Genomic DNA, 26,542 nt, shown 5'->3' with positions numbered 1-26,542 from the left:
GAGGTGAATGGAATATTGTTTGTGGTGTTCACAACTTTGACAATGGCATCTAAAGAAAATCAATAGCAACTGTCTTATTCCAGAAACAATGCATCTGTTACCCTGGATAATCCACACAACACGATATTGGGACTATTTCTTCTGCAGAAAGTAGTTTCAATAAAAACATAATAAAATGTTGTTGAAAATCTTTAAATGTAATTTTAAATGCCATAACTCAAAACCTGGATAAATAAAACCAAAAACTATCTGCATGTCCAGATAGCACAAGAAGTAAGTAAGAAAAAAATTAATTGGAAACACCTGTACCACAAATGTATCTACATGTGGAGCAACAAGTGATTATTTGTTAGAATCAATACATTATCAAATAATAGACAGGAACCACTGAAGATATATTAAAGTTTATTTTACTTGAGAACCCAACAAGGAGGCTGCTTTTTATAATAACTGTAATAAATCATGATACAGAGTAGATGTCGTCAATTGTTATCTTGTCAGAGTCGATGACGTCTCCCCTATCTGGTCTGGGAGGGCACGTATGCCCCCTCAGGAACACACCGTGCTTAGACAAGGACACGCAATGGATCCATGTTATCTTGTTTAGAGTATTCAGTATAATATTATTCTATGCAAACAGTTTAATAATAACAAGAGGTAAAGTATGTATCATAATTTCCCTTAATCATTAAAGGGCATATATCAATAATACATTTTTCCTGCAGTAAAGTGATAAAGTATATGGGTTTTAATTCCTTAATTCACATTTCTGACCTAAAAAACCCCCAAAATGTCTTATCCCTTTGCAGTGAAAGGTTACGTTTCTAAATGTACTATCTAAGAGGAAAAAGGAGGCAGGAAGATGTCATGAAGCTAAAATCTATTCTGTTATTCTATTATGGAATATATTTTGTTGTCTCTGTCACCACTGTTGAACACTCCCTAAAAACATTTCATGATGGGGACTCATTTGGTCTCCCATGTTGCATTGCTGAGGCTGCGTGTACCTGGATATGCTGTCTCTGGATGCTGTGGAGTCCTGGCTCTCCATGGGGTAGCCTCTGCGCCTTCTCCGGACCCTGTTGGAGCCCGAGGCTGACTCGTCCTCACTTAGCTGATCCAAACTAGCCTGTCTAGACATGTTGAGCCTCATGGCCTTCTGGTAGTAGACGTGGATGCTCTCTCTGGACGGCACATTGCCCTGGTGGGAGAGGAGTTGATCATTCATTGGTCCTCTTAATCACATTTAAGTACTTCAATTTGCTTATAAATTGCAAAAAAAAAAAGAAAAAAGAATTGATTTTAAAACTAAGGTAACTCCTTTTCTGCTTGTCAGAAGTAGACGTAGTGGCTCTTGGTACCTTTTTGACCTCTCTGGTGAGCATGCAGCGCTCTATACGCAGCACAGTGGAGATGTCGATATACTCTCTGCACATGTCATTCATCCACTTGGTGAAGCTGTCCACTGTCGTCTGGAAGAGCACCCAGGTGAACTTTATGATGTTGAACACCCGCTTGATGATGTTGTCTGAGGGAATGCATACAACACCAAAACATTCAGATCAATTCAACTTTTTATGTTGAGCTGAAGAACTTGAAATGGTGGCTCCTAATGGCAAATATTCACAGACAATGAAAGAAAGTAAAAACAAAAAGACAATAGTGATTAACACTGTAAGAAGGTTCTTCATGATTATATTCCAGATTCAGTATATCTAGTCCAATCTTAGAGCAGGTTCAGACTCAGAAACAGGAACTTAACATCATTAAAATCAAGTCAATCTTTTCTTTCAAATATTTCATAAAACTAGGAGAAACCAACCTGGACCACCAGACTTCTCGTCCTCTTCTCCTTTTTCTTGCCCATCAGAGAGCTCACCAACCTCTATGGTCAAATGACCTGTTGAAGCGCAGCAAAGACACATTATTATGGTCGAAAGAACGTGAAATTCATTCCCATTTAAGTTTGTTTCATGTAAGTTTTTTGTCTCTAGAACTTGCTTACCATCTTTCTTGCTTTTTCTGCGTCTAACTCCTTTGGTGTATTTTTTCCAAAATTTGCGTTTCTCTTTGCCTCTTGCCCTCAGGGCAGCTTTGGGGTCTGTGATCCAGGCGTGATAAAGAAACTGGAGAGCAGAGAGAAGGAGTTTAGTTTTGATGAAAGGATGTGAAGAAGAGTGACTGAGGCCAATTATGCGAGCAACAACAAGCAAAAGGATAAATTAAACACCAATTTAAGGTGGTTTTGCACAGGAAAGGTCAAAACATTTCCATTCCAGTTTATGTTTGATAATTTATGCCAAATAAGCCTCATTTGTGATATGGATGAACTCATCTACGTATTACTGTGGTGTGTGAATATGTTCTATATTCTGTTGAAGCAGAACACCAAACATGGAAAGGCAGTTTGCTGTGCCGTTAGTTGTTAGTTGTTACCTAAAGTGGCAGATGTTTAGTGAAAGCAAGCTGTGTTAATTAGTTCTGGTGGTGAGTACCTTGCCTGCCTTGACTACACACTGCAGTATAGTTTTAGGCAACTTAATGATAGACCTGGGCAAAGCCAGAAGAGCAGAGACAAACTTCCCAATAGCTCGCTACAGAGAGACAACAGAGTGAGAGAGGGTTAGTAGAAAATAATTTCATATTATTAAAAACAACAGAGATTAAATGTGTTAGGAGACAGTGAACAAGAGAGGATTATGTAGTCCAGGTGCATATGAGGATCAAGGGATTTGTTATCCCATTCTCCAGAATGTTAGTATTCAAAACGTTCAATCCTTTCGTAAAAATAGCAATATCACAAAGTAAAAAGTTATGATGTCTGAAATTTTTATCTTATTATCTGTTTTAATAATAGATAAACATTATCATATCATAACATTGTAAGGTTCAAACAAGAAATGTTTGTCTTAGCGATATTTTGTCCAGGCTATGCATCCTATTCTATTAGTTTATTGAATGTTTATCATATAAAATTCCTATCTGCATGATAGTACTGTAACTAGCACCATCAGAAACAATCTTCAGTGGAAAGTAACTTTGTACATTTTACTCTTACTTCAAACTTCACTACATTTCTGAAGGAAATATTGTACTTTTTACTCCACTACATTTATCTGCAGTTAAGAAATACTTTTTAGATTAAGATTTTACATTAAAAAAACACGATAAGCTTATAAAATAAAACTAGTTGTTAGCCGTTTTACCAAAGAGACATTTCCTCTCTAAACTTCTCACATAGTTTAATTTAAATAACAGTTTGAGGCCAAAAGAGGTACATTTATCCAATATTTCACAAAAAAGCAAAGATTAGAGAAAAGTAAAAAAAAAAAAAAAGATTTATACAAACTTGTGTATCAGACCTTTTATCTTCTTTCCTCTCCCATTATTAACTCACGATCCCTCAGATTTATCTTGTGATCCTTTGAAGGGGCCCGACCCCTAGGTTTGGAACCACTGGACTACCCAACTACCCGACTGTATATAAAGCAGTTAAAAGTAGCTCCACCTCGACCAGCTATAACAGTAAATTTCTGCTGACACGTTTACATGTTAATATAACAATAACTGCAGAATAAATACTTTTACTTGGTGTAAAAAAATCCAATATTTCCATACATCAAAACTGTATATTACTTGAGTCAAACTTTACTATGTAATTCTTTACCTCTGCTGAATGCAACATCCTCATCAATAATAAAAACATGTAATCAATTGATTAAATAACTGACAGAATTAAAATCTTGTTTCACACTGAAATTGATGGAAAAATTAACCAATAGTGGAAGTCACCTGAAAAGCCGACTTCTTTGGCTGTTCATCATCATTTTTCTCCTCCTCTTCCTCCTCACTGTCAGTTTCAAACAAGTAATAGTCTCCACTTCTAACCACTGAAGGGGCAGATGGTAAAGTTTAGTTACATTCAGTCAAACGGAGGCCAAAGTCATTCATCACTTTTTCATCAACATAAAAATGAGGTTAGAAGGTTCCCTTGCTGAAAGGAAGAGGCAGGAAAATCAAACCACTTACCGTCAAATGATATGTAATTCGCTATATATTAAACATTTAACTGAGTCTACAGTAAGTAGTGATATAGACACACATTTAAAAGCATCAGAGACATGACAAGATGAAACAGAAAATGCAGAAAACACATAAAAATTTAAATATGGCTGATAGAACTCTGAGCACAAAGCACAATGAATATATTCTATTAAAGACGCTTATTCCAGTAAGCACAGTCTTTAGTTTAAGCTACTCGACAGAGCAAGTGACTCCTGTCTACAGTAATTAAGTGTTAGAAGCAATGGGATAGACAAGGCTGACTTATGTCCTTGAACAGAACCGCAATGGGCAGGAGGTGAGAGGGGATGCTGGGATATGGAGATGAAACATTAAATGACAAAGAGATAAAATGGAGAAATTATTTGAAAATGTCATGTGGGGGTGGAGTACAACATAAGACATGAGTTCAAACCAAACAGGCGACCACTGTATTGACTCAGAAAGATGCTGGTATTTTCTTTTATTCACCACAAAGAGACTTTAAATTTGTCATTGTATATGTTCGATCACTGGTCCAATCGTTCTTGCTGTTTTATTTTCGCCTGTTTGGTGATCATGTCTACAAGCAAAGAATGAACAAACCCTTCATCCTTTATTCCAGTACTGAGAATAAAGGCGAGTTGACTTCATGTCTTTGCATGAAAATGTTTTACAACAGAGGGATTCTCTACTGTGGGCTCTTTAGGGGAGACTGATGATTACGTTTTAAACAATGTCAAGTACAAACCTCCAGACATTAGACATTTTCTCTTGCCTTAACGTCTCATCATGTCTATTTAAGGCAACCCTGCTCTGCACCGATACTGACACGGTTTTATAGATCATCTTGAAACAGAAGTGCCTCTCCACACATAGCGTACAGGAGAGCTACAGGCAGTAACAAGGGCCCTTAAATAGAGACAGAAAAGGACTAAAGTCTGGATGGAGAAAGTCTACTGTGTGTTAGTGCCTTCAGAGCCCAGGGGCAGTATGGGAATCCTCAGCGTTCTGGTCAAGGACACAAGGGCCAATCAGAGTGGAGGAAGAGAAAAAAAGAGGGTTGGGGGGTCAACCTACTGGAAGCATGGTCAACCCACGGCCTCCACCACTGCTTTTTTTTGGTCTTGGCTTTCGTTCGCTGTGCTCCTAAAATTTCACAAATACATCAGTGCAACATTTCATAAGAAAATTAATTATTCTGCAAACTCAAGGCATATTTTTTTACTCTCTTAAGCTTTTCTTTTAGAACAAATACTAATGCAAATACATGATTACACAAGATATGTTAATGATTTCAGTCATTATTCAATCTCACCTATCTTCTTTGAGCACTACTGGAAAACATATAACATCAACACCAACTTTTCTAACGTTGACTGAACCAGGAGAGGTCCTAGCAGCCTTTGTCATACCATCATCATCATCCTCCTTCTCGGGCTGGACGAGGGTCTGTCCATCTCCAGACTCCTGCGCCATGCTTAACATCTTCTCCTTGCCCCTCTTAAACTTTTGCTGCCTCACCTTAATGCGCTCCATCCTGATTAGATCAGAGAGGCAGTGAAGAGACACAAGGTATCGACACAGAGGAACATCACTAACAGCATACCAGACTGACCATAAATATCTCCAAGCTTCATATGGAAATTACTATGTAGGTTGTGAAACAGTGGAGTGCTCATTAGAGCGGGTGAGTGGATTTTATCAGAGCTAATCAGTATCTCCTTAGGTAGCTGTAAGTGGTGGAAATACATTGACCTTACGTAGTATGATATACTGAGCGATGGCTTCCTGGAAACAGTAAAGACTGAGCTTCCTTTTAATACAGAAGAGATTTTAAATGGCTTTTTGAATCATGTATACTTACTTATGTTTTAGTCTACTAAATTGTATATTTTTCCTATAGTCAAAAAATCCCATAAAAAGACCAAAACCAAGTGTGCATTAATCCATCTGAAAGTAGTCCTGAATAAATGCCATATTTACAACAAATTTGGCCTCTTTCAGACATAACTTGTATCTGATTTGGTCATGGAGTATTTCTAAATAAATGTCCAATCTAATCCAGAGGAAGACAACTATGTGTATGTAAATGTTTAAATGTTAAAAGGTTATTTAAGTCTTGGGCAATACCTTATCAAATTTAACGGTCAAAATGTCCTCATGTATTGCATATTGTACACACAAACCACAACATTACACCACATGAAGTCAAATGTAGTCAAATGCTTAGAGTCTCACTGTCTCTTCAGCTGCTCCACAGATTTGCGCTCCTCCTCCAGTCTGGCTCTCACCGCCTTCACTATTGTGGCCTGGAAAAGCTCCGCCCCTCTGAAACACAATCAAATGTTCAAAACATCAAGTGTCAGAGTGTGAAGGTTTGATCCTACTTTACTATTTAATGTAATTTTAAATTAGTACAAATTAGTACAAATGTAACTGTCAATATCCAAATTGGCATTAAGGCTAGTAGAAATGCAATTTCAGATATCTACAATTAGAAATATGACTAGAAACAATGCAATTGCAGATATTCACAAATTCAAAACTATTTCTTCTTATTCGATATCTAAAATAAAAATAATGACTGGTAACAATTGGATTGTAGATATCTGTTCATTCTAGTAGATATCTATAATGTTCATTCTGGATATGAAGAATGACGTTGTGCATATCATATTCAATACACATGAATGGCAAAAGTGACGTAATTTTTCCTAGGAAGAATGAGGTGGATATCTGCAATGACAAATGTGGATAGGATGAATGTCATCCTGCATCCAGCATGCAAGCCAGCATGCTTTTCTGGCTATTCTGACCCACAATCCTTTGCACAGCATATATGTGCAAGAGGGTCAAAGTTCAAGGCGCAATGTTATGAAGAAGAAGTTTGTCCCAATTGTATGCATACTGCATGCAACATTATGTACTTTGTAAGGGCAGCGGCAGTACATACTAAAAGTAAAAAGAAAAAGTTAGCGATTTGGAATTATTGAATAAATCTGACAAACCTTAGGCCTTATAGCATCGAGGACCTCATGTCTTTAGCATTCTCAGATAAATCTGATTCATAGACCTTTTTCACAGCAGACTTTTTCACATGTAATGGCAGGAAAAGTAACAGCATCCCTATGAAGCAGGCCATCTTATCCTAATCTGTGTACCTGCACGCGAGGATCTGCGATGCTCTGATATCAGCCACCACATGGAGGAAGTAGTAGCTCATGAAGACTCGTCTCTGCAGCAACAGGAAGGCAAAGCAGATACTGTCCCAGATAATCCCGGCCTCGTTGCTGGGCAGCTCACACAGCTCTGACAGGTGAAAGGGAGGACATTTATGAGTGTAAATTCTCAAGGATATTAAAGTAGACTGTTATCAGTATTCTCTGCATAAATCTTACTGTTTCACTGAGTATTGGGGCAGTGTTTTGTATCCACTGTAATTCCAGTATGATTAACACAAAGGCTGCACTGAACTAAATTAGCCCTGAAAGATCAACCCAAAAAATAAACAAAACTGTAGGTTTAATTTCAACTTTTTGGGAAAACACACTTTTAGAAAACACAATCTAAAACAGCAAATCACACCGAAATGCTATGTACAGTAGGATTAGTAGTTTTAATCAAAATGTGGATTTAGGCTCCTACAAATATTGAAGGTGATATCTCACCTTCTTGTGAAATGAATTGCCAATCATAAGATGCACAAAGAAGTAATATGTTGAGTTCACTCACTCGCGTTTGCTTTGCTGACATTGATGTTGTATTCCTTGATGGTGCAGGCCAGACTGAACAACTGGATCAACCAGCACTGGTTCTCAATCAGGGAGTTAATGTAGCCACAAGCCAGGATCTAAAAACAAGAATCCTTTATATACTTAAATACAATAACTTATTTTATACAACATAATAATTTTTTCTTAGGTATCTTTGAAAACATATTTGATTGCACATTGTTAATATGAACTGTGTATCCTTAAATACACACAAACAAACAAAACAAAAGACACAAACTCTTTGAACCCCTCCCCCCTGGCAGGGGGCTGTGAAAAGCTGCGATCAAAAACATCACACCAAAACAACAGTTTCTTCCCATCTGCAGCTGGCCTTATTAACAAGACCCAGGAACCCCACTGTCGATCATGTAGTCACAGTAATTAACTGATCTTGATTTACAATCTGAGACTACTCACAGACAAAACGTTCTTCATGGTGATAACAAAGATGTTGTAGGCGATCAAGAAGTCCCAGTAGTGAAGGATCTTTTTGATTGGTTTGAGCAACAGCTCACTACCAAATAGCAGGAAGTAGAAGCAGGCTACCAGGTAGCCCATACAGAAGACGCTGATGCGCGTGGTCCCCGTGATGAAGATGATGGTGAGGACAAACCAGAACAGATAGCTAAACACGATAACCTTCAGCATGTCCAGGTAGGACCTAGAGGACAGTGGGGAAAACAATATGTCAGCACTATTTTTCCAAAAAGATGACATATTCAATTTCATATTCATATTCAATATTATCTTTTTTGGATGCTGCTCTAAATGTCAGGGAAAGGTTACTGTCGAAAATGCCATATTAACAAAAATGTTAGTGTTCACATATTATTCCAAAACAGTTACCCCAACTGCTCGCCCTGTAGTCACAACTGATACAGTACATGGAAACATTAAAACACTAACTTAGCTGTTTAACAAGGTATACACTTACTGTGTTGGATTCTATTTACATTGAACTGCCAGCGATGGTGCTGTAACACATCTGTGTTTCCTCTTCCCTAAAGAATTCAGAAATTCCCTGATTTCCCGGCTGACTTGAACCCCTTTTCCCATACAGCTGATGTATCCACGGTATGCAGAACATAACGTGAACCCAGCATCAAGTTTACAAACCCGGCTGGTCTGTGAAGTAACACAAAGTAAAAATCAAGCACTCACTTGCTGCTATTCAGGAGGAAGTTTGTATTTTGCTCTTAGGTTGTTTTTTTTTCATGGTTACTTGCTGTAGTTAGAGAGCACGTAATGTAACTGAGAACATTTACTCAACTTAAGTATGATTTTGAGATACTTGTACTTTACTTTACTAATTTTTTTGACAGCTTTAGTTGTAACCACGGCACAAATCATCCCCTGCTTTATCGTCAATTTTAAAATAAATGGGACCATAATTTACTAAATGAGCATCATGATATATTACAGAAGAAGTAGCGATTTAAGACATAAATCCATTATCAATATGTTTATTGAGGTAATTAATCAAGTGATAAGCAGGGTAAATTTTTGACTTCTTTTTGCAACCAGTGGAGTCACCCCCCTGCTGAAAATGGGATAGGATGCAGGTTTAAGTCACTTTCGCATTGGCTTCACTTTTTAGACCCGGAAGCTTTGTCCATTATTTTTACAGTCTATGGCATGGACTCGGCCAGCTAAGCTAACTTGCTAATAAGGATGCGTGCTTACCACATAATAAAAGTAAAAACAACATTCCAGTTCATTCTGTTGCTGTGTGTATATTCCGCCCATCAATCACACTTATGTAGTACACTTTGTATCACTTAGTGTCAGAACACCGGTAAGAGTCTGATCAATGAATGTGAACCAGAGCTGAAACTGGACTCCTGTCACTCAGCACAGGTAAATGTACACTTCTGCATGACCAGAGTGTGTCTAACATGCTAAAAGCATGCGTGTGGATCCTGTGTTATTATGTGAAAGACCATTAATATGATGTGTGTAGTGAAAACATAGGAAGCAACGTGTTTTCATTTGATGGACCTGGGGAAAACATAGGACCACAACAACAGCTGCACTGTTTAGGAAGCAGCTCTGATGAAGTGGGTTTGGATCGGACAATGCATTGATGGGCCGGAATAGCTGAGTGAGTGTCCTTCTTCATCAGGGGGAGAAAATACCTTTTCCATACTTAAAAGCTATTTATTGAGTTAGAGTACAGGGCAAAAGCGTCTGAGTAGCGGAGTGACGGACAGAGTGTTTTTGTGGATTATGGATTTCTCCCCCACCCCTTATCCGTAATTTGATCCTGGAGGGAAACGATAGAATAAGTGCAGAGCTGCTGTGGCGTGGACAGACGGGCTGTACAGCTCTCTTTCTCTCTACTAGGGCTTGTTGATGGACACAGAGTGCGTTAATAAAAGACTTGTCCACTTTGGGCATCAAAACAGTGGAATGTGAAGAGCACATAATCAATGACTGTGGACAGGTCAGGATGCTCTCGCTGTCTTTCTGACTCGCTCTCTATTACCCTGCCTGTCAAAACCATCTCTTCACTCTTTTTTATGTGCAAAGTCAGTATCTAGATTCAAATATTGGAAGACAGCCAGAATTCTGATTAGTGGGTATTCAATTACATCTCTCACTAAGCTACTGTCATTTGTCTTACCTTTATTTATCTAGGATTAGGGATTTTCAAAGCCAGAATGTTCTTATCCAGCACCACACCACTTAAGATTCCTACAGTTACACAGTTAGCAGTCAAGTACAACACCAGTTTTCTACTGAGTTGCTGGAGCAGCTCAACTGTAGAGGCTGGGGTATGCAGCAAGCGTCTTACTCAACTGTACCTTAGTGGCTGGAGAGAATGATACCTTTTCTACCAGTCAGAAATCTGCAACCATCTGTTACCAGCCTGCCCTACTGCCTTTTAGCACATCAGTGAGTTTAAAGCTCTACTTGTGTACATACACAATAGTGGCACCCCAGTTCTCTGTGACTTTTGATCTAAAAATGAATTAACTGATTTATGGCCACTTGGGGGCGGCAGATACAAGTTGTGAACACAACACTGACATTATCTTTTAAGCAGTTTATTTAAACATCCAGCAGTTATGGAGCAACATTATTATTTATTTCTAGTCTGTTTCTGGCCACCTGGCAAACATCAGTCCATCGCTCTCCTCTCCTCTCCGTTTTTGGTCTCCACCAACTCTGAGAGAAATATCTGTCTCTTCAGCTGCTTAATGTTAGTCGCTGTGTCTGTCTGCTGTTTGGTGCTGAGCAGGTTGTGTACATAAAAAAAAAAACACCTGCACTGTGGACCTGCATGCTACGAGAGTGGCAAAAGTGAACCAAAACAGTAAAGTTGTGGTCTGAAAAGCTAAACAATTATCTGAAACTATAAAGCTGAGGGGAGCCGCATATCAGATGATAATTCTCTGTAGGTTCATGACTAAAAGCAATCCCTCATTTCTTTGTTATTATAAAAAACTGTTGCATTTTAGTTTACGTAAGACCAAAATCAAACATGTTTTGCCTGGCGCTTGCCAATCACACTGAATCTAGAAACTGATGGAATGTTAAGATAGTTATTTTTGTAAATTTTGAGACCATTATAAATAGCATTAAAGAATTTAAACTAGCATTAGCATATAGCAGGTCTTTAAAATATACCAACGGTGATGTTACATAAAATAATGAATTCCCTATGCTGCATTACAATTTCCCACCAGTGTGATATCCATTAAACCATAGACCAAAATAGGCATTTCTGCATTGGTAGGACTAAGTCACAACAATGGTAAAACTTTAAAATTGTACCCCTAAAATTTTTTTAAAACAAAGCTTTAACTCTACACTGTAAAAAAGTACAGACCCATTTAGTTATGTCCACTTATTTCTTATTTTTAACTGAACACGCTTATACAAGTTTTGGATTTTGAACTCAACTTTATGAGTTTTTGAAAGTTAAACTTGCATTTATTCATTGGGTCCACTATTTAAATTTTTTATCAGATATGTATGTGTTGATTGAACTTGGGTATGTAAGTTATCAGTTGAAAAAAAAAGTGTGTGTGTTGCAACAAAAAATGGTTGCCTTTCGATTTTAAAATAACCTGTCTTCACAGCATAGTTAAAGCATGGACAGAATAAATTGATTATACACCGCAGATAAGTGATGTAGCCTATGCAAATTTCTACTAAAATATAATAAGTGTTGTGGCAAACAACAAAGCACTAGTGGGAGGAGGGAGTACCTGTCAAAGGCTTGTGAATTGTGAATTTGGCATTTCACTCTTCTCATATTGAAATGTACTTGAAAAGTATTTTTCAAAAGTCAAACAGCTCCGCCCACATTTAGCCCAACCCCAATCTACATACTGCAGTCAGGTGCAATTGGTTCATTGGCTGGTCAATTCCCATGATGCAAGGCGGTAAATAGAGTTGTGTTAAAATTTGCTGAAAAGTTTGCAATTTGTTCGGAATTGTTTGTTTGAATTCCGTTTATTAAACGTGTGCTTGAATGTAGTGTTTTGTTGCCTGGTAATTGTCATTGTTGTGCTGGTTTACATTTGTAACCATGAGTTAAGTGACTGTTATGTTTGATAAGAAGAGCTGGAGTATTGCAGCATTAGACTTTGAGCAGTAATAGGCTTCCTTCAGCTATTAATCTGCAGTGTGTCACTTCATTAGCCCAAGTGACGCAAGATCAGAGGCTTTAGAGGGACCCCTATTTTGCATGGGTCCCGGGGGGTTGCACCCAAGCACCCACACTATCTCCACTATAAATGTGGTATTGTTATTGTAACTTTAAACCGTGAGTTGTAATAAAGCAGAAAAGTATGTCTGTTATACTAGGCAAGGAAGGTTTCTTGCATTATTAAAGAAAGTAATTTATTTGTTTTAACTTAAAGTATGAAGTTAAACTAAGTAATTAAAAGTTAAATCAACTAAAATAACAACTTTAACAAAACTAGAACACTGTAGGCTGAAGGTGAACTTTCATTTCCAAGTTAAACTACCATGAAATGTATTACAGTGTGTGATCTTTTAGTAAAAACATTAGTCTGCTTAAGTTGAAAGTATAAGTTCAATTGCTGCCTTAAAAACATGAGTACACCTAACTTGAAAAGACAATTGGTATGAATACAGTTAGTTGAAATTAAATGTAAAATTGTATGTTTGTTTAACAAAAGGAAGCAAGTTTCCTTGAATATACAATGTAAGATAGATGGTTGTTTTAACTCACAGTATCAAGTTCTAACAATAAATTATTATTAATTAAACATCTTCTCTAACTTACCTTCGTGAGTTGAAATAGCATACAATTGTATTTTTGCTTGACAAGAGGAAGCAAGTTTCCTTGAGTGGACAATGTAGTATTGATAGTTGTTTTAAATCACAGTATCAAGTTCAAACAATAAATGATCATTAATTAAACATATTCTATAATCTAACTTTGTGGGTTGAAACAACACTATTCTTAATGTTGGCTTTACTCACATTTTTAAGGCAGCAATTGAACTTAAATTTTTAAGTAGAACCACCCTGATAATTTTTACAGTGTACATAATCATCACACGTCTTCATGCTTAAATCCAAACTTCTGCTCCATATTGTGGGATGTAACCCATATATAATACAAATAATAAAATATTTTGTAGTGCTACTTGTTTTGAACACATTTCACTTTCGACTTAATTGTAGGCATCTAACATCATTAAGCATCAATTAAGCCGGCTGCTTCACTTCCTTTCCATTTCTGTGTCTTGTTGTTCTCCATGTTAATATTGGCTCTGTCAAGCTCCAATGGCACCTAAATTATAACATCTGTTTCAAGTGAATCTACTGTAAAAGCTAATTTAAGTGTTGAAATACAAGTCTGGGATCCAGTGTCATATACTGTATCCATGTAGCCCTTATAGGCATTTAAAAAAAATAAATAAATAAATAAAAATCACACTTGGGCCAATTTCTGCTACTGTGCGAAATGTATTATAAAATTACTATGATCAGCTGTACCTGCAGTGGATAAAGTCGGGGACTGGGTTGTGGACACTGAAAGAGGCTGCGTCAAGGTCTCTGCAGATCTCCACGTTGTCACCAGCCATGAGGCGGACGGCTGCCTTGTTCTCATCATCAAAGACCTGCCTCTGGAGAGAGGCACAAAGCAGCAACATGAAGTCATCTGGAAAGAAGAGAGGAGAGTAGAAATCTAACTTATGTTGAACAAAATGCTTGCTAATACTAATACCAGAAACTATAATAACACTCATCAGCATCCTAATCACTACATATCTACAAATTAGAAAACATACAAATGAGGAACAATGAGTTGGGTTGGGTCTGGAAATCTGGAATATAGAGCCACTTGATCACATTGGAGTCTGTAGTAGAGGTGGGAGACCTCCAGGGATAATCTGAAATGAAAACATGCATCATTATCATCAGATATATATGTATAAAAAAAACATTAAAATTACACTTTAAAAAGGACGGGACTGACAATAGTTAATAGACATAAAATTAACTGACAACACTTTGGATAATTATTAAATAATAAAAATAAATAAAATAAAATTTGTTATTGTCAGTTTCTCAAATGTAAAGATTAGCTGTTTTTCTGTTATTTATATCATTATAAATTCGATACTGTGTGTTTGGGACTATTGGTTGAAGAATACAAGAAATTCGAAGATGTCTTTGGGAACTTGTAAAGAGCATTTGTCACTATTCTTTGACATTTTATACATTAAATGATTACTCAATTGACTGTAACAAATAAATTCTAGAAATCATCAGCAGTAAGTACAATCTGGCCGAGTCGTTAACACAAACCTTTACAGGCTGCTGGTGGGATCCCGATACAGACAAAGTACTGGAAAGTCAGCATGCAAGCCAGGAAGAAGCAGTACTTGGGCCAGATCTCAGCAATGGCTTTCCTCCTGCGTCTATACATGACTGCAATTAAGGCAAAGGCGTGAAGCATGGCGTAGAAGTCCATACGCTGCCCGATAACATTGACCCCCAACAGCAGGCACGTCTGAGGGAAGCACATCAGGACTATAAACATGAAGTGATGGAGTTTTTCAGATAAAACGTATATTCTAGCTCTTTTCACTTGTCTCTAAATTTACCTCAAGTCCAAACTTGTAGAAGAAGTAGTTGATGAAGTATTTGATGAAGCTGATGATGCCAATGTCCAGATGCTGCCGTGTGATATCATGGAAGATAATCCTGGCAGCAGGAGGCGACAGTTTGTTCCTCAGTCTAAAGTATTCCTGATGGCGGTAGATGGTCACCTCGAACGCTAAAAGAACCAGCATCAAGAGGTTGTTCTGCACAGATGACAGAGAGAATTTCTTTAAATATGCATTAATTTTTTTGGGGAAAATATTTGCTTTTAAATAACCGATTGGTTACTAACTGTACTTTGAAACAATTTTTTTGTTTATTTATCAAATAAAAACACCTAACCTTTTCCTTGATTATTTTTTGGGGACTTTTCCCTTTATTTGAAAGTGGATAGACATGAAAGGGAGATAGATAGGGGATGACACGCAGCAAAGGGGAGCAGGTTGGATTCAAACACTGCGCTGCTGCAGGACTCAGCCAACATGGGGTGAGCGCTCTTACTGGGTGAGCTAGAGGCTGCCCAAAACACCTACCCTTTTCTGATATGTGATTTTAAACACATAGGAATTGTTAAGTTGGAAAATAAATAGGTAATACAAGCTGAATAAGGAGAAGCTGACTACAGGACAGGAAAGGAACCTAGAGCTCCAGTCGTATGGAATAGCGGGAAAATTTAAGTACAGAAAACCAAGATTGCAGCGTTTACCCTCCCCTATCCTAGCACCAAGACACCAAGCACACTAAGCTTAAACATTTCCTAATTTAACAGATAGACCACAGTAACGGCTCAGGCGCTTGAGACAATATCACAACTCCAGGCTAAATAAATGACACAATTTTTTTTAAGATTACGTTTTGGGGCATTTTAGCCCTTTATTTGGATAGGGGAGAGAGAGGGGGGAATGACATGCAGAAAAGGGCTGCAGGTCGGAGTCGAACCCACGGGTGCTATGTCAAGGAGTAAACGAACCCATGTGGGTGCCTGCTCTAACAGGTGAGCTAACCAGGTGTCCTGCCAGTCTCTTCTTAAATATGAAATACCAGGGTGATATAAAAATTAGCCATTGAAAAATATTCAAAGTGCTGTAGTCATAACAGAAGGTTATCTAAAGGTATTTAGTGAAGCGTAAAACTCAAGCAAGCAGTCAAAGCAACTAAAATACACTGTTACCAAGGAGAAAAGTTGCATGTAGATTCAGCTCCACTGCTTAAAGGTGCTCTAAGTGATAGTACAGAGTGGATGAAGTCCACAAAAGGACTACCACTTTTGGCTTTCTCTGGGAGGTTAACAATCTTCAAATTCTTGAGGCGGCTATGACATCTTCTGTAGCGGAGACCCTATCTTCAGCCTCCTGTATACATTTTTTTAAGTCGTTCACTCGGCTAGACAGAGTGAAGAGAGAGGTCTCGACTGAGGTGACAGACGTTTTAATTTCACTCAGGGCTCCATCAATAACATCAAGACGAGCACCGACTGATTCATTCATGTCGTTCACACGGGAGGCCAAAGAATTTATTTTAGCTAAAATCTGCTCCATAGTTGTCGAGGCAGTCAGCACTGAGGCCCTAGCTTCATCACGGTGGTCCTTGTTAACACTAGCAACATGTGTGGCTGTCTGTTGATTCACGTTCCTCCTACCAGTGTGAGGGCCAAGCAATAAAAATATAGAAAAGTCTTTGTCTTTCTGCTTGTTAGGCATCTCTACAATAGATTCCTGACCGGTATTTTCAAGTTTGCTTGGAGAAAGTTAGTACTTTGTTTTAACCTGGAGCCGGAGAGAAATCTCAAGCAGCATCTCGATCCAGGTCAAGTGACCTCCCCTAGGGACCGTTTATAACCTATTACTTTAATTTCAGGTGATGGACATTTGTCATATTTTCTGACACTTTATACCCAAAAGCTCAATTATAATCTACTGTAACCAAAGTGTATCTGATGGGCTTCTTTGTTTTAACACATTGCCACTTTATTAACATAATATTTATAACACTTAATATACTCTTTTAGCTTCGGTTAAATGCGCAGTGACTTCCGGGAGTCATTTCTAATAATTTCTAGTCGTTTTTAAGCTTCAGTTTTTGTAAACATTAAACAAACGAGATATAACATTAGTGAGCTTTGGAGATGCTGATAGGCAGATTTTGTTACCTTGGGACAGAGCCAGGCTTGCGGTTTCCCCCTGTTTCCAGTCTTTGTGCTAAGTTAAACTAAGCTGCTGGCTCCAGCTTCATATTTAAAGAACAGATATGAGAGCAGTATCAACCTCTTCTTTTAACTCATAGCAAAAACAAAAAACAAATAGGTGTATTTCCCAAAATTTCAAAATGTTCCGTTAACTAAGTCCTTTATATGATCATAATGTCATAAATTGTTCTTTCATTACTGGCTTGATATCCTGTGTATGCTGCAAACTTTCAGCTAACAAATGTTTCCGCTCCTCACCCTGACGTAGCCCAGCAGGTCAGGAGACTTGTTCAGGCCGACCCAAATGGCTGGATCCACTGCATCCTTATACAGCAGAGACTTGCTCAACTCAGCTGAGTAGTTTCCTGTCTGTGGACAGAAAATATAATTGTATAAATGTAGTAAAAAATGTATTCTTAGCACAATCAGGAATAGTAATGATAATATTAAACAGTACGTATTTGTATACAACAAGGGTAATAAAGCATGTATTATATTCACCATATTGCATTTCTTGGAGTAGGTAGTGGGGTCTATAGACTTCAGCTGGTATAACATTTTGCATACGATGACGATACACGTCCAGACAGTGCAAACACTGGAAGCAAGGGGCCGATACTGGCTATAGGGCAGTGCAAAGGCCCAGGATGCCAGGAACACATAGTTGAACAAAGACACCTGCACAGGAGACAATACAGGCGATGACGACAGAAAAAACGCTCAAATAAATCCTTTTTCCACTGACATTTTTTTCTTTATTATCCTCCTACAACAGTACACCAACGGTTAAAGGCTACAGGTAAAACAAAAAAAAGTAAGGAATAATGTGAGGCAAATCAAAAAAACGTAAAAGCTCACACATAAAGCTTGAGGTCAAGAACCATAAAGAAAAGATTATTACATTACATAAATCTATTTCTATCAAAGTGAGTTTTAATAAGACTCTAAAAGTCTGAGCAGCTTATCCAGGCAAAACCCCTCAGAGGGGGAGCAAGAAAACTTTGGTTTCCATTGAGAAACTGTAACAGCTATTACAAGTTCTAAATAACCCCAGACTACTATCTGGCTAGTCTGCAGTGTAAATAAACAATCCTGGTTTATTTCAAGATGGTCTAAGTTGTCTTAGTGTTATTTCATATAGTGTCTAAGCAATAAAATCAACCAAGAAAACTGTAGGTAATTGTGATTATTACTATAATAGCTTCATCTCAGAATTGTATTAAATGTACTTAGTTATAGAAGATTGTGACATGATAGTCATTTATGTATGACCTCATTCATTTTACATGCTACAAAAAACTGAAAAGATCTTGGCAGTGTAGCATTTAAGACCTTGTTGACCAGGTGATGTGAAAACACTCAAGAAATCCACTTTAAACATCTGTGAATCTTAAAAAAATTCCTTCATCTACTGTTTAAACGTGGTAACTACATCTAGCATGTGCCAAAAAAAAAACGAAATAAGCAACTACTAATATAAGACATCTACGTACAAATAATACACGTAAAGATTTTGATTTGTTATGTTGGGTTTCCCAATTGTAAGAGTAGCACAAGGGAAACACAGTAGTTAAAATTGTAAACGTACACTCTCAAGTCTTTCTGGGTCTTTTAAAAGTAAATGAGAGAAAGTGAGTGTGTGTGTTGTGAATCTGTTAAATTCCATTTTGTGAAAACTCTGAACCAAGCCTGTCTCATCTGACTTCATTGGTATCATTAATTGTTTCACTGTTTTCCTCCCTGAAGATTTATCTGTGTGAACCTACCTTGAACCACTCCTCCTTTCCTCTGGTGCCCCTTTCTTATCTGCTATCTACCATTACGTCATCAAAATGACTGGAGCAATTGTTACAATATGTAAATATTCTTGTTATTCTCTCTTTTTCTTCAGTGGAATCTCAAGCATTCATACCTCTTTGACAGAGACCATAACAATGTAGCAGGACACAATCTTGATGATGTGGATCTCCAGTAACCACCAGATGAACAGCTGCAGTTTGTGAAAATACTCCAGGAACTTGAGGAAGAGCACAGTCAGACGGTCGACCACCAGGTGCCATTTATTCTTCAGATCTGAAAAAGACAAAATAAAAAAACAGAAGCATTTAAATGGAAAAAACAGCAAGACTGAAGGGGTGCAAAATAAAGAGTTTCCAGGTTTCATCTCTTAAAAACAGCAGTATGTCCTCTGTTTAAATTCCTCTGCTGGTATTTTGCTAAGATGTCTCAAACACCAACTCAAACTGGAGCAGATTCTGGATATGATTCTCTCTTTAACATCACATCTGTGTAGCCAAAGCCTGATATATCTAAATCACCTGTGTCATAACTTCTATTGAACTATTAAACTGATGATTTTCCTTGTTAAAAGGTTCAAATGAGGTGATCTGTGTGACAGTCTGCATTTTAGTGAAGGAAAGAGGAATTTCAATATGTTTATCATTTTATGGGGTCAACATAACAGCTAAACATGTGTTTCACACGTATTCTGAAACTGTAAAATGTTTGTTAATTTAATCTTTTTCCCATATGCAGCATCTCAAGATGTATGGAAACACGCCTAAAATCTGTATTAACAAGCAAATTCCAAACTGTTGATTTAATTACCTGAGAATTAAGACTTAATATTTAGTTTTATATTCTCACAAAGGATATAAAACCTCCTCCCACAGTTTGGTGGTGGGTTAATGTTTTTACAAAAGCCATATTATCTCAGGTTCTAATAGAGGCCTCATTGTTTGGATTAGAAAACTCTGAGGGCATATAGCTAACCTAGCTTGCAGCTCATTATAAACTGAGAGGCCATAAAAGGTTGTGTTTTATTACCTATTTTATTTTCTGTGGATATAAAACAACATTTTAATTTAAGACCAGGGTGACCGTCTGCATAAATATGCTAATGGTGCAGCGTTAGTTGGCTTTAGCAGGACGATGTAATGGGTGAAAGTGAGCACTTGAGCTACGCTCTGTGTCAGAACAGAAAACTGGAGGTAAATCTTACTGAACCCAAATATCTGCAATACAACAGATTTTTTACAGCTTTACTGGGGATGATTAATGGCTGCCTGGTGAGAGTGTAGTGCAGCAGATACTTCTTGGACAGCAGACTAAGCTTCTCTAAGAGAGCTTTGGCCTTTAAAGTTTGTATCCAGCAAATGTCTTCTGAGCAGACAGGCTGAGAGAGATATGAGAGAAAAGGTCTCTACACTTATGACTGTAGCCACTACATGACAGCTCATGTGCACCTCAGTTGCAAACACAGTGAGAGGAGTAAACATGGCTGGCAGTGTGGTAAGCTTTAATAAACATTGGAAGAAAACACATGAGTTGCTGAAGTACAAGTCTGCAACATGATCAGCCACACAGCCTCCAGATCAACTGAAGTGGAGGAAGGTAAGAATAGCAAGTTTCTAATATAGTTGAATACTGTAGATTTTGCGGTAAATAAAAGTTTACATTACAGTTAGTATCAAACTGATGTGTTGTCTACAAGTTGTCTACTCAGAATTAGAGATCGGTACCTTGGAAGCAGATTTTAATATATGGTCAATTGATTAATCAAGAAAATTCTGACCACATTAATTGATAATGAAAATAATAGTTATGCAGCCCAAACACGATTGAGTGTCTTGTTGAAGTTTGTAGACCTGCTGTGTTGCAGCTGCTCAGTACCTGAGCTCTGCTCGGTGCTCGGCTCTGGCTCTGTCCTCGCACTGCAGTGGTGGCTCTCCTCTGTGCTGGACTGCCGCGGGTCGGAAAAGCTCCTGGGCTTCTCGGCAGTCATGTCAGTGTCATACATCACCACCACCAGGGCCTGCTCCTTCTCCTTCTCTGTCCCCCACTCCCCCTGTGGCTCCTGTTCCTCTCTGGACAGCGTTGCCTCCACCGAGCTGGCACTGAGTATGGTGAGGTCTGCCAGGCTGCCATCCGGGTGCACCAGTCTGAAGACATGTGAAGAAGTTATTACAAACAGACGCATGCAGACTCACACACACATCTGCATATCTATGCTTACGAGGACCTTGAATTACTTTGGGAATTTTTTTACCAGCTAGATGTTATTTTTAGGAGCATTTTTGGAACTACTAAGTAACAGTTGACAACAATATCACCCCCCAGGTCCATTAAGTAACTATTCTGGAGCTTTCGATCAAATGATTGGTGTTGGGGATGGGCCTCTAAATTCTAACTTCAGTAACTTCAGGACTACTTAAAACTTTAAAGGGCTTTATGGCTTTAAGGGCTAGATTTATCAAGCCGTTTGCGGCTGTTTCCAGGCGCTAATTGGTCGCAAAGACGGACGTTACCGATGCGGGCTATTTACAAACAGCGCGCACTTGGGTAAAATCGCAGATTGTCTGCCACATGAGCGAGAAGAGATAAGTTGCGCTTTCAATATGCGTTCGTGGGAGGGTCGTGGGGAAAGTGGGAGTTCCACCCAAAAAGGTGGGAGGATAAGCGCAAAAGTGCACCTAATTATATATTCCGTGGTATTTACAAAGACTGTCAGTAAGAGCGCGCTTCTATTCTGCGGGGGAAATTCTCCGCCTCTTTAAAGCAGGTCTAAACCAGCCGCAGTCGAGTTTCCTCGTAGACCTTTATGCCGCTGGTGAAATGGCAACAGTAATTTGAGCAAGACGAAGACATAGGCGAGACTGAAAATATTTTTAACAGAAGAATCACACTTTGTCAGTGAACACAACATCATTAAGCGTTACAGATCAAGCAGCCATGCAATATTAGAGTTACTGGAAGAAATCAAAGATGAAATTGAATCTCCCACTCAGCGTTCACATCCCATTCCAGCAGTTGTTAAACTCCTCCCTACATTACAAATATTGGCATCAGGATCATTTCAAACAGTCATAGCATCAGCAGCGGGAATATCGCAGTCTGCACTCAGCCATATCATCAGCACAAGTACCGCTTTGCTACGGCGCAATTTACGGTATAGTGGGCGGAGAAAGACGCTGATTGCCTGATGGGTGTCAGGGTTGATAAATACTACGCAAAATGTGGAAGCATAGCGTGCGCTATTACCGAACTCGCATAAACAGACGCAGCGCAAACTGCGCTAGTGTTAGTAAATTAGGCCCTAAGTGTCTATGAACGTCTGACCCTTCCAACATTTTTTTTAAGTATATAAGTTAAGATGAGCTTTTTAAGCCTTTTTTTCATAGACAGCGGGAAGAACATATGCAACAAAGATCCCCAGATTGACTTTAACCAGGGACGTTGCGGTTCATAGCCGTCACCATGTGAAAAAGGTAACCCTAACTTTAACCTTACTGGAAAGCAATTTGAATCTTATCTTAAGGCTGAACAGCAATTTCATGATATCAGGACAAGAAAAAATTCCACATACATAATTTAAATTATATAGATATAATTTATCATATTATCAGATTTTCTCACATTCCTATATTTTTTAAGGCATTCTGTCCTCATAAGTATATAGATACAACACACACTCATACACATGGTCCAGGTGATTGTCAAAAGGCACCGATGCAATTGTTTGAATGGGACCAGCAGACCAGCGTTTTCTCAGGCATTGTAATCAATAAGCATTGCACATTCCTTCTGCATTCTTTAAAAACAGTATGTTGTTTGCTTTTGGTGTTTGAGGGATTTTTCTTCTTGCAGCAGAATAATGGTAGCATCTCAAGGGAGGCATTAACCTCTTAATTAAACTCTTCTCAGGCAATGGAGCAAGGTCAAAGGTTGGGTTTGGCTTGCACGAACTGGCCGCATACCAAGGCAAGCATTTTGTTATCTAGTGGTCATACTTACTTGCTCTGCTGACTGGTAATGTTTTGCTTGATGCTGCTCAGAACAATAAAGTTACACAGAAGTCAAGATGAACATTGAGGAGAGAAACCGACAGAGGCAGGCTGAAACTGACACTTACAATCACCATATCCATGTACTGTAGTTTTATTAAAATGCAAGAAAACTGGCCAAAATGCTCCTGTGGTTTGGGGTAGGTGAGTTTTTTCAGGAAGGGGGTAATTTTCTGGGGTTTCAGTGCAGAGAAGTAGGTGTGTGGCAAGATACTAGAAGGGAAGAACACTTCTTTCAGATTCAAACATGCTTGTTTGACAGTTTGTGAAACTCTTGGAGAGGAGTAGAAGGGTTTTGTTGGGGAAAAGTCTGGGCTTGGTTTGGAAGGGGGTTAAAGATCCAAAAAGGTAACAGAGAACCCAAAAAGAGAAGGCTACAGGCAAAATAATAATGTACAAAACCTGAAAATGAACACCATTCAGGTCAGTCAAATACCTAAACTCCTGGAGTAAGATTTCAGAAGATCATCAATGTATTGTCATTGGCAAAAAATGGGTAACAGGGACAAGTCAGTGCAGGGTAAAGGACTTATTGCAACAGGAAGGAGTTAAGACTCAGGAGGTGAACTGGGATGGTGAGGGATGCCACAGAAAGTGAGCAGATACCCACCTATTCATGATCAGATAGACACGGCCATTGACTTTAGCATGGCTGTGTGAAAAGGGTGGCAGAGGAGAAATGGCAGCAGGTCACAGAGAGAAGCAGAGCAGCAGAGACAAGCTAAGCAAGCGACAGCAAAACAATGAAAAATCCACAACAATACGACCGTAAATTTAAACACTCCACACCACAGACTATGAAAATGTGAATGCTATAACATGGAGCGCACTTAAAGGCACACAATGACAGATGCACGATAACAACAGTGGTTATATTGGGTGTTTAACAGGGTTTGTAAGTGTGATTATCCAGAGTTTGAGATAAAAAGGTGTTGTAACTTGCCTAAATCAAAACCAATCTTTAAATGAAGAATGTCATGCAGCAAAGGGCCGCAGGTCGGAGTCAAAACCGCGGCCGCTGCGTCGAGGAGTAAACCTCTATATATGGGCGCCTGCTCTACCAGGTGAGCTACCCATGCACCCTATTGTGATTAGAGATTTTATACAAATGGAAGATTTCATTTTTTGATCTTTGAAAATTCCAGAAAGCTGTCTGACAACTCTTACTGCTGTTTTAAAAGGTATTTACAGGATCATAAAAGACTCTTCTAAAAATATTTGATGAGTTTATTGAATTACATTTCAGATAAACTTGCTTGTGCAGCATAAGGTCACCGTTGAAGGTGAAGTTGAAATGCCCATTGCTCAGGATTTTTAACACTAAAGATTGCAGATAAATCTTGCTAAGCAAAAAATAGAGTGACTGGAATTAGGTCAGGTTGTCTATGAACAACCTCTCTGTGGGGCCATCATGTTCAAAATACTCAGCTTGTTTGTAATTGAGCTGTATGAAATTAAACAAACCAGATACAAAAGAACAAAAATCCGCTTTTCAATCATGGTTTGGACCAAAGAAAACAAACATAATTTGTCTTACCTGTAGATAGTGCTCTCCTCTTTGGCCACTACAGCTTGGAGGTCGGTGAGCTGGAGGAAGCGGTCATGGAAAAAGTGCAGGTGGAGCATACACACCAGCAAGAAGGAAGTGGGAATGAAAATCCTGGTGAACAGCATGGAGCCTTCAAACTTCAGACCCAGGTCCTCCAAGCTGCATAGATGAAAAAAAAAAAGAGGAATGAAAGTAAAAACATGAGACTTGAGCTTACTTTTTTTTTTGAGGTGAGTGAGGAATCTCTCAGGTGTAAATGTTTAAAATTGATTCAGTGAAAAGAAGATTGATGAAAAAAGAAGGCCAATGTAAAGTCAAAATTCTTGGAATAATTAAAGATTAAAACGTTCAAAAGAACAGAGTGCGGATCGGGCCGCATTTTTCTGTCCAAGCCCGGCCCGTGTCCGACAGAGCAGTAACCGAGCCCGACCCGAGCCCGACACAGTTAAAATCTCATACTAATGACACATGTACATTTGTTTGTGTGGAAAGCCCACTTTTATCAAGCAACTGAGGGAAGGCATTCAGAAATGTCAACAGATGAGCGCACACAGGGCAACAAGCGCACATTAACACAGACGAGCACCTACATAATAAGCTTTTTTAAATTTGCTTTTTTAAATGTTCAATGCCTTAAGGCATTGAACATTTTAAATTTATATCGCGCTGATTTGACCGAGCCTGACCCGAACCCGAACATCATTTCTAAATATCTGTCCGAACCCGGCCCGGCTCGGTTCGGGTATCCATGCTCTAATGGAGAAGCTCATGGTGAGCAAACTACGGCTGGATGTAGGCCCACAGCTAGATCCCTTCCAGTTCGCATACACACACAAGAGAGGCACTGATGATGCTATCAACAGTATAGTGCACGTATGGCCTAATTTACTAACACTAGCGCAGTTTGCGCTGCGTCTGTTTATGCGAGTTCGGTAATAGCGCACGATGCTTCCACATTTTGCGTAGTATTTATCAACCCTGACACCCATCAGGCAATCAGCGTCTTTCTCCGCCCACTATACCGTAAATTGCGCTGTAGCAAAGCAGTACTTGTGCTGATGATATGGCTGAGTGCAGACTGCGATATTCCCGCTGCTGATGCTATGACTGTTTGAAATGATCCTGATGCCAATATTTGTAATGTAGCGAGGAGTTTAACAACTGCTGGAATGGGATGTGAACGCTGAGTGGGAGATTCAATTTCATCTTTGATTTCTTCCAGTAACTCTAATTAGAGTTACTGGAAGAAATCAAAGATGAAATTATTGCATGGCTGCTTGATCTGTAACGCTAAATGATGTTGTGTTCACTGACAAAGTGTGATTCTTGTGTTAAAAATATTTTCAGTCTTGTCTATGTCTTCGTCTTGCTCAAATTACTGTTGCCATTTCACCAGCGGCATAAAGGTCTACGAGGAAACTCGATTGCGGCTGGTTTCGACCTGCTTTTAATAGCAGAATAGAGGCGCCCTCTTACTGACAGTCTTTGTAAATACCACGGAATATATAATTAGGTGCACTTTGCGCTTATCCTCCCACCTTTTTGGGTGGAACTCCCACTTTCCCCACGACCCTCTCACGAACGCATATTGAAAGCGCAACTTGTCTCTTCTCGCTCATGTGGCAGACAATCTGCGATTTTACCCAAGTGCGCCCTGTTTGTAAATAGCCCGCATCGGTTACGTCCGTCTCTGCGACCAATTAGCGCCTGGAAACAGGCGCAAACGGCTTGATAAATCTAGCCCCTATAGGGGCCGTTTGCGCCTGTTTGTGCCTGTGACTAAACACCTGGAGAATCCTAGGGTCAATGCTAGACTGTTGTTTGTAGAGCCTTTAACACCCTACAGCCTCAGGTTCTCTTGAATACACTCCAGCTGATGAATGTCAAACCCTTCATCACTGCGTGGTACCACTCATTCCTCACCAACCATTCCCAGCAGGTCAGGGTGAACAGACCCTGTCTGAACCCTTGACCATCAGTAATTGCGCCCCCCAGGGGTGCGTCAGTTCACCAGTCCTGTTCACCCTGTACACATGCAGCACTACTAACAATTATA

General features: G+C 38.9%; 1 protein-coding gene across 2 annotated transcripts in view; it reads right to left on the bottom strand.

Moving 5' to 3' along the window:
- LOC120568416 (piezo-type mechanosensitive ion channel component 2) overlaps positions 1–26,542 on the bottom strand; it is an 84,749-nt gene that overhangs the window by 15,547 nt on the left and 42,660 nt on the right. For both annotated transcript variants that reach the window (XM_039815932.1, XM_039815931.1), the window contains 21 exons: positions 24,475–24,645; positions 20,767–21,035; positions 19,007–19,167; positions 17,596–17,772; positions 17,353–17,463; positions 14,912–15,112; positions 14,613–14,817; positions 14,093–14,194; positions 13,797–13,962; positions 8,235–8,478; positions 7,777–7,894; positions 7,206–7,353; positions 6,283–6,372; positions 5,457–5,581; positions 5,122–5,190; positions 3,793–3,890; positions 2,496–2,594; positions 2,006–2,126; positions 1,823–1,900; positions 1,362–1,528; positions 1,008–1,201 (listed from right to left, as the gene is read on the bottom strand). In XM_039815932.1, the coding sequence (XP_039671866.1) occupies positions 1,008–1,201; positions 1,362–1,528; positions 1,823–1,900; positions 2,006–2,126; positions 2,496–2,594; positions 3,793–3,890; positions 5,122–5,190; positions 5,457–5,581; positions 6,283–6,372; positions 7,206–7,353; positions 7,777–7,894; positions 8,235–8,478; positions 13,797–13,962; positions 14,093–14,194; positions 14,613–14,817; positions 14,912–15,112; positions 17,353–17,463; positions 17,596–17,772; positions 19,007–19,167; positions 20,767–21,035; positions 24,475–24,645 (3,114 nt within the window). The remainder of the gene's footprint in view (positions 1–1,007; positions 1,202–1,361; positions 1,529–1,822; positions 1,901–2,005; positions 2,127–2,495; positions 2,595–3,792; positions 3,891–5,121; positions 5,191–5,456; positions 5,582–6,282; positions 6,373–7,205; positions 7,354–7,776; positions 7,895–8,234; positions 8,479–13,796; positions 13,963–14,092; positions 14,195–14,612; positions 14,818–14,911; positions 15,113–17,352; positions 17,464–17,595; positions 17,773–19,006; positions 19,168–20,766; positions 21,036–24,474; positions 24,646–26,542) is intronic.

This window comes from Perca fluviatilis, chromosome 11 (genome assembly GCF_010015445.1).
Source record: "Perca fluviatilis chromosome 11, GENO_Pfluv_1.0, whole genome shotgun sequence".
Lineage (NCBI taxonomy): Eukaryota > Metazoa > Chordata > Actinopteri > Perciformes > Percidae > Perca > Perca fluviatilis.
The sequence above is the reverse complement of the archived record's forward strand: the minus strand, read 5'-3'. Positions and strand labels throughout refer to the sequence as shown.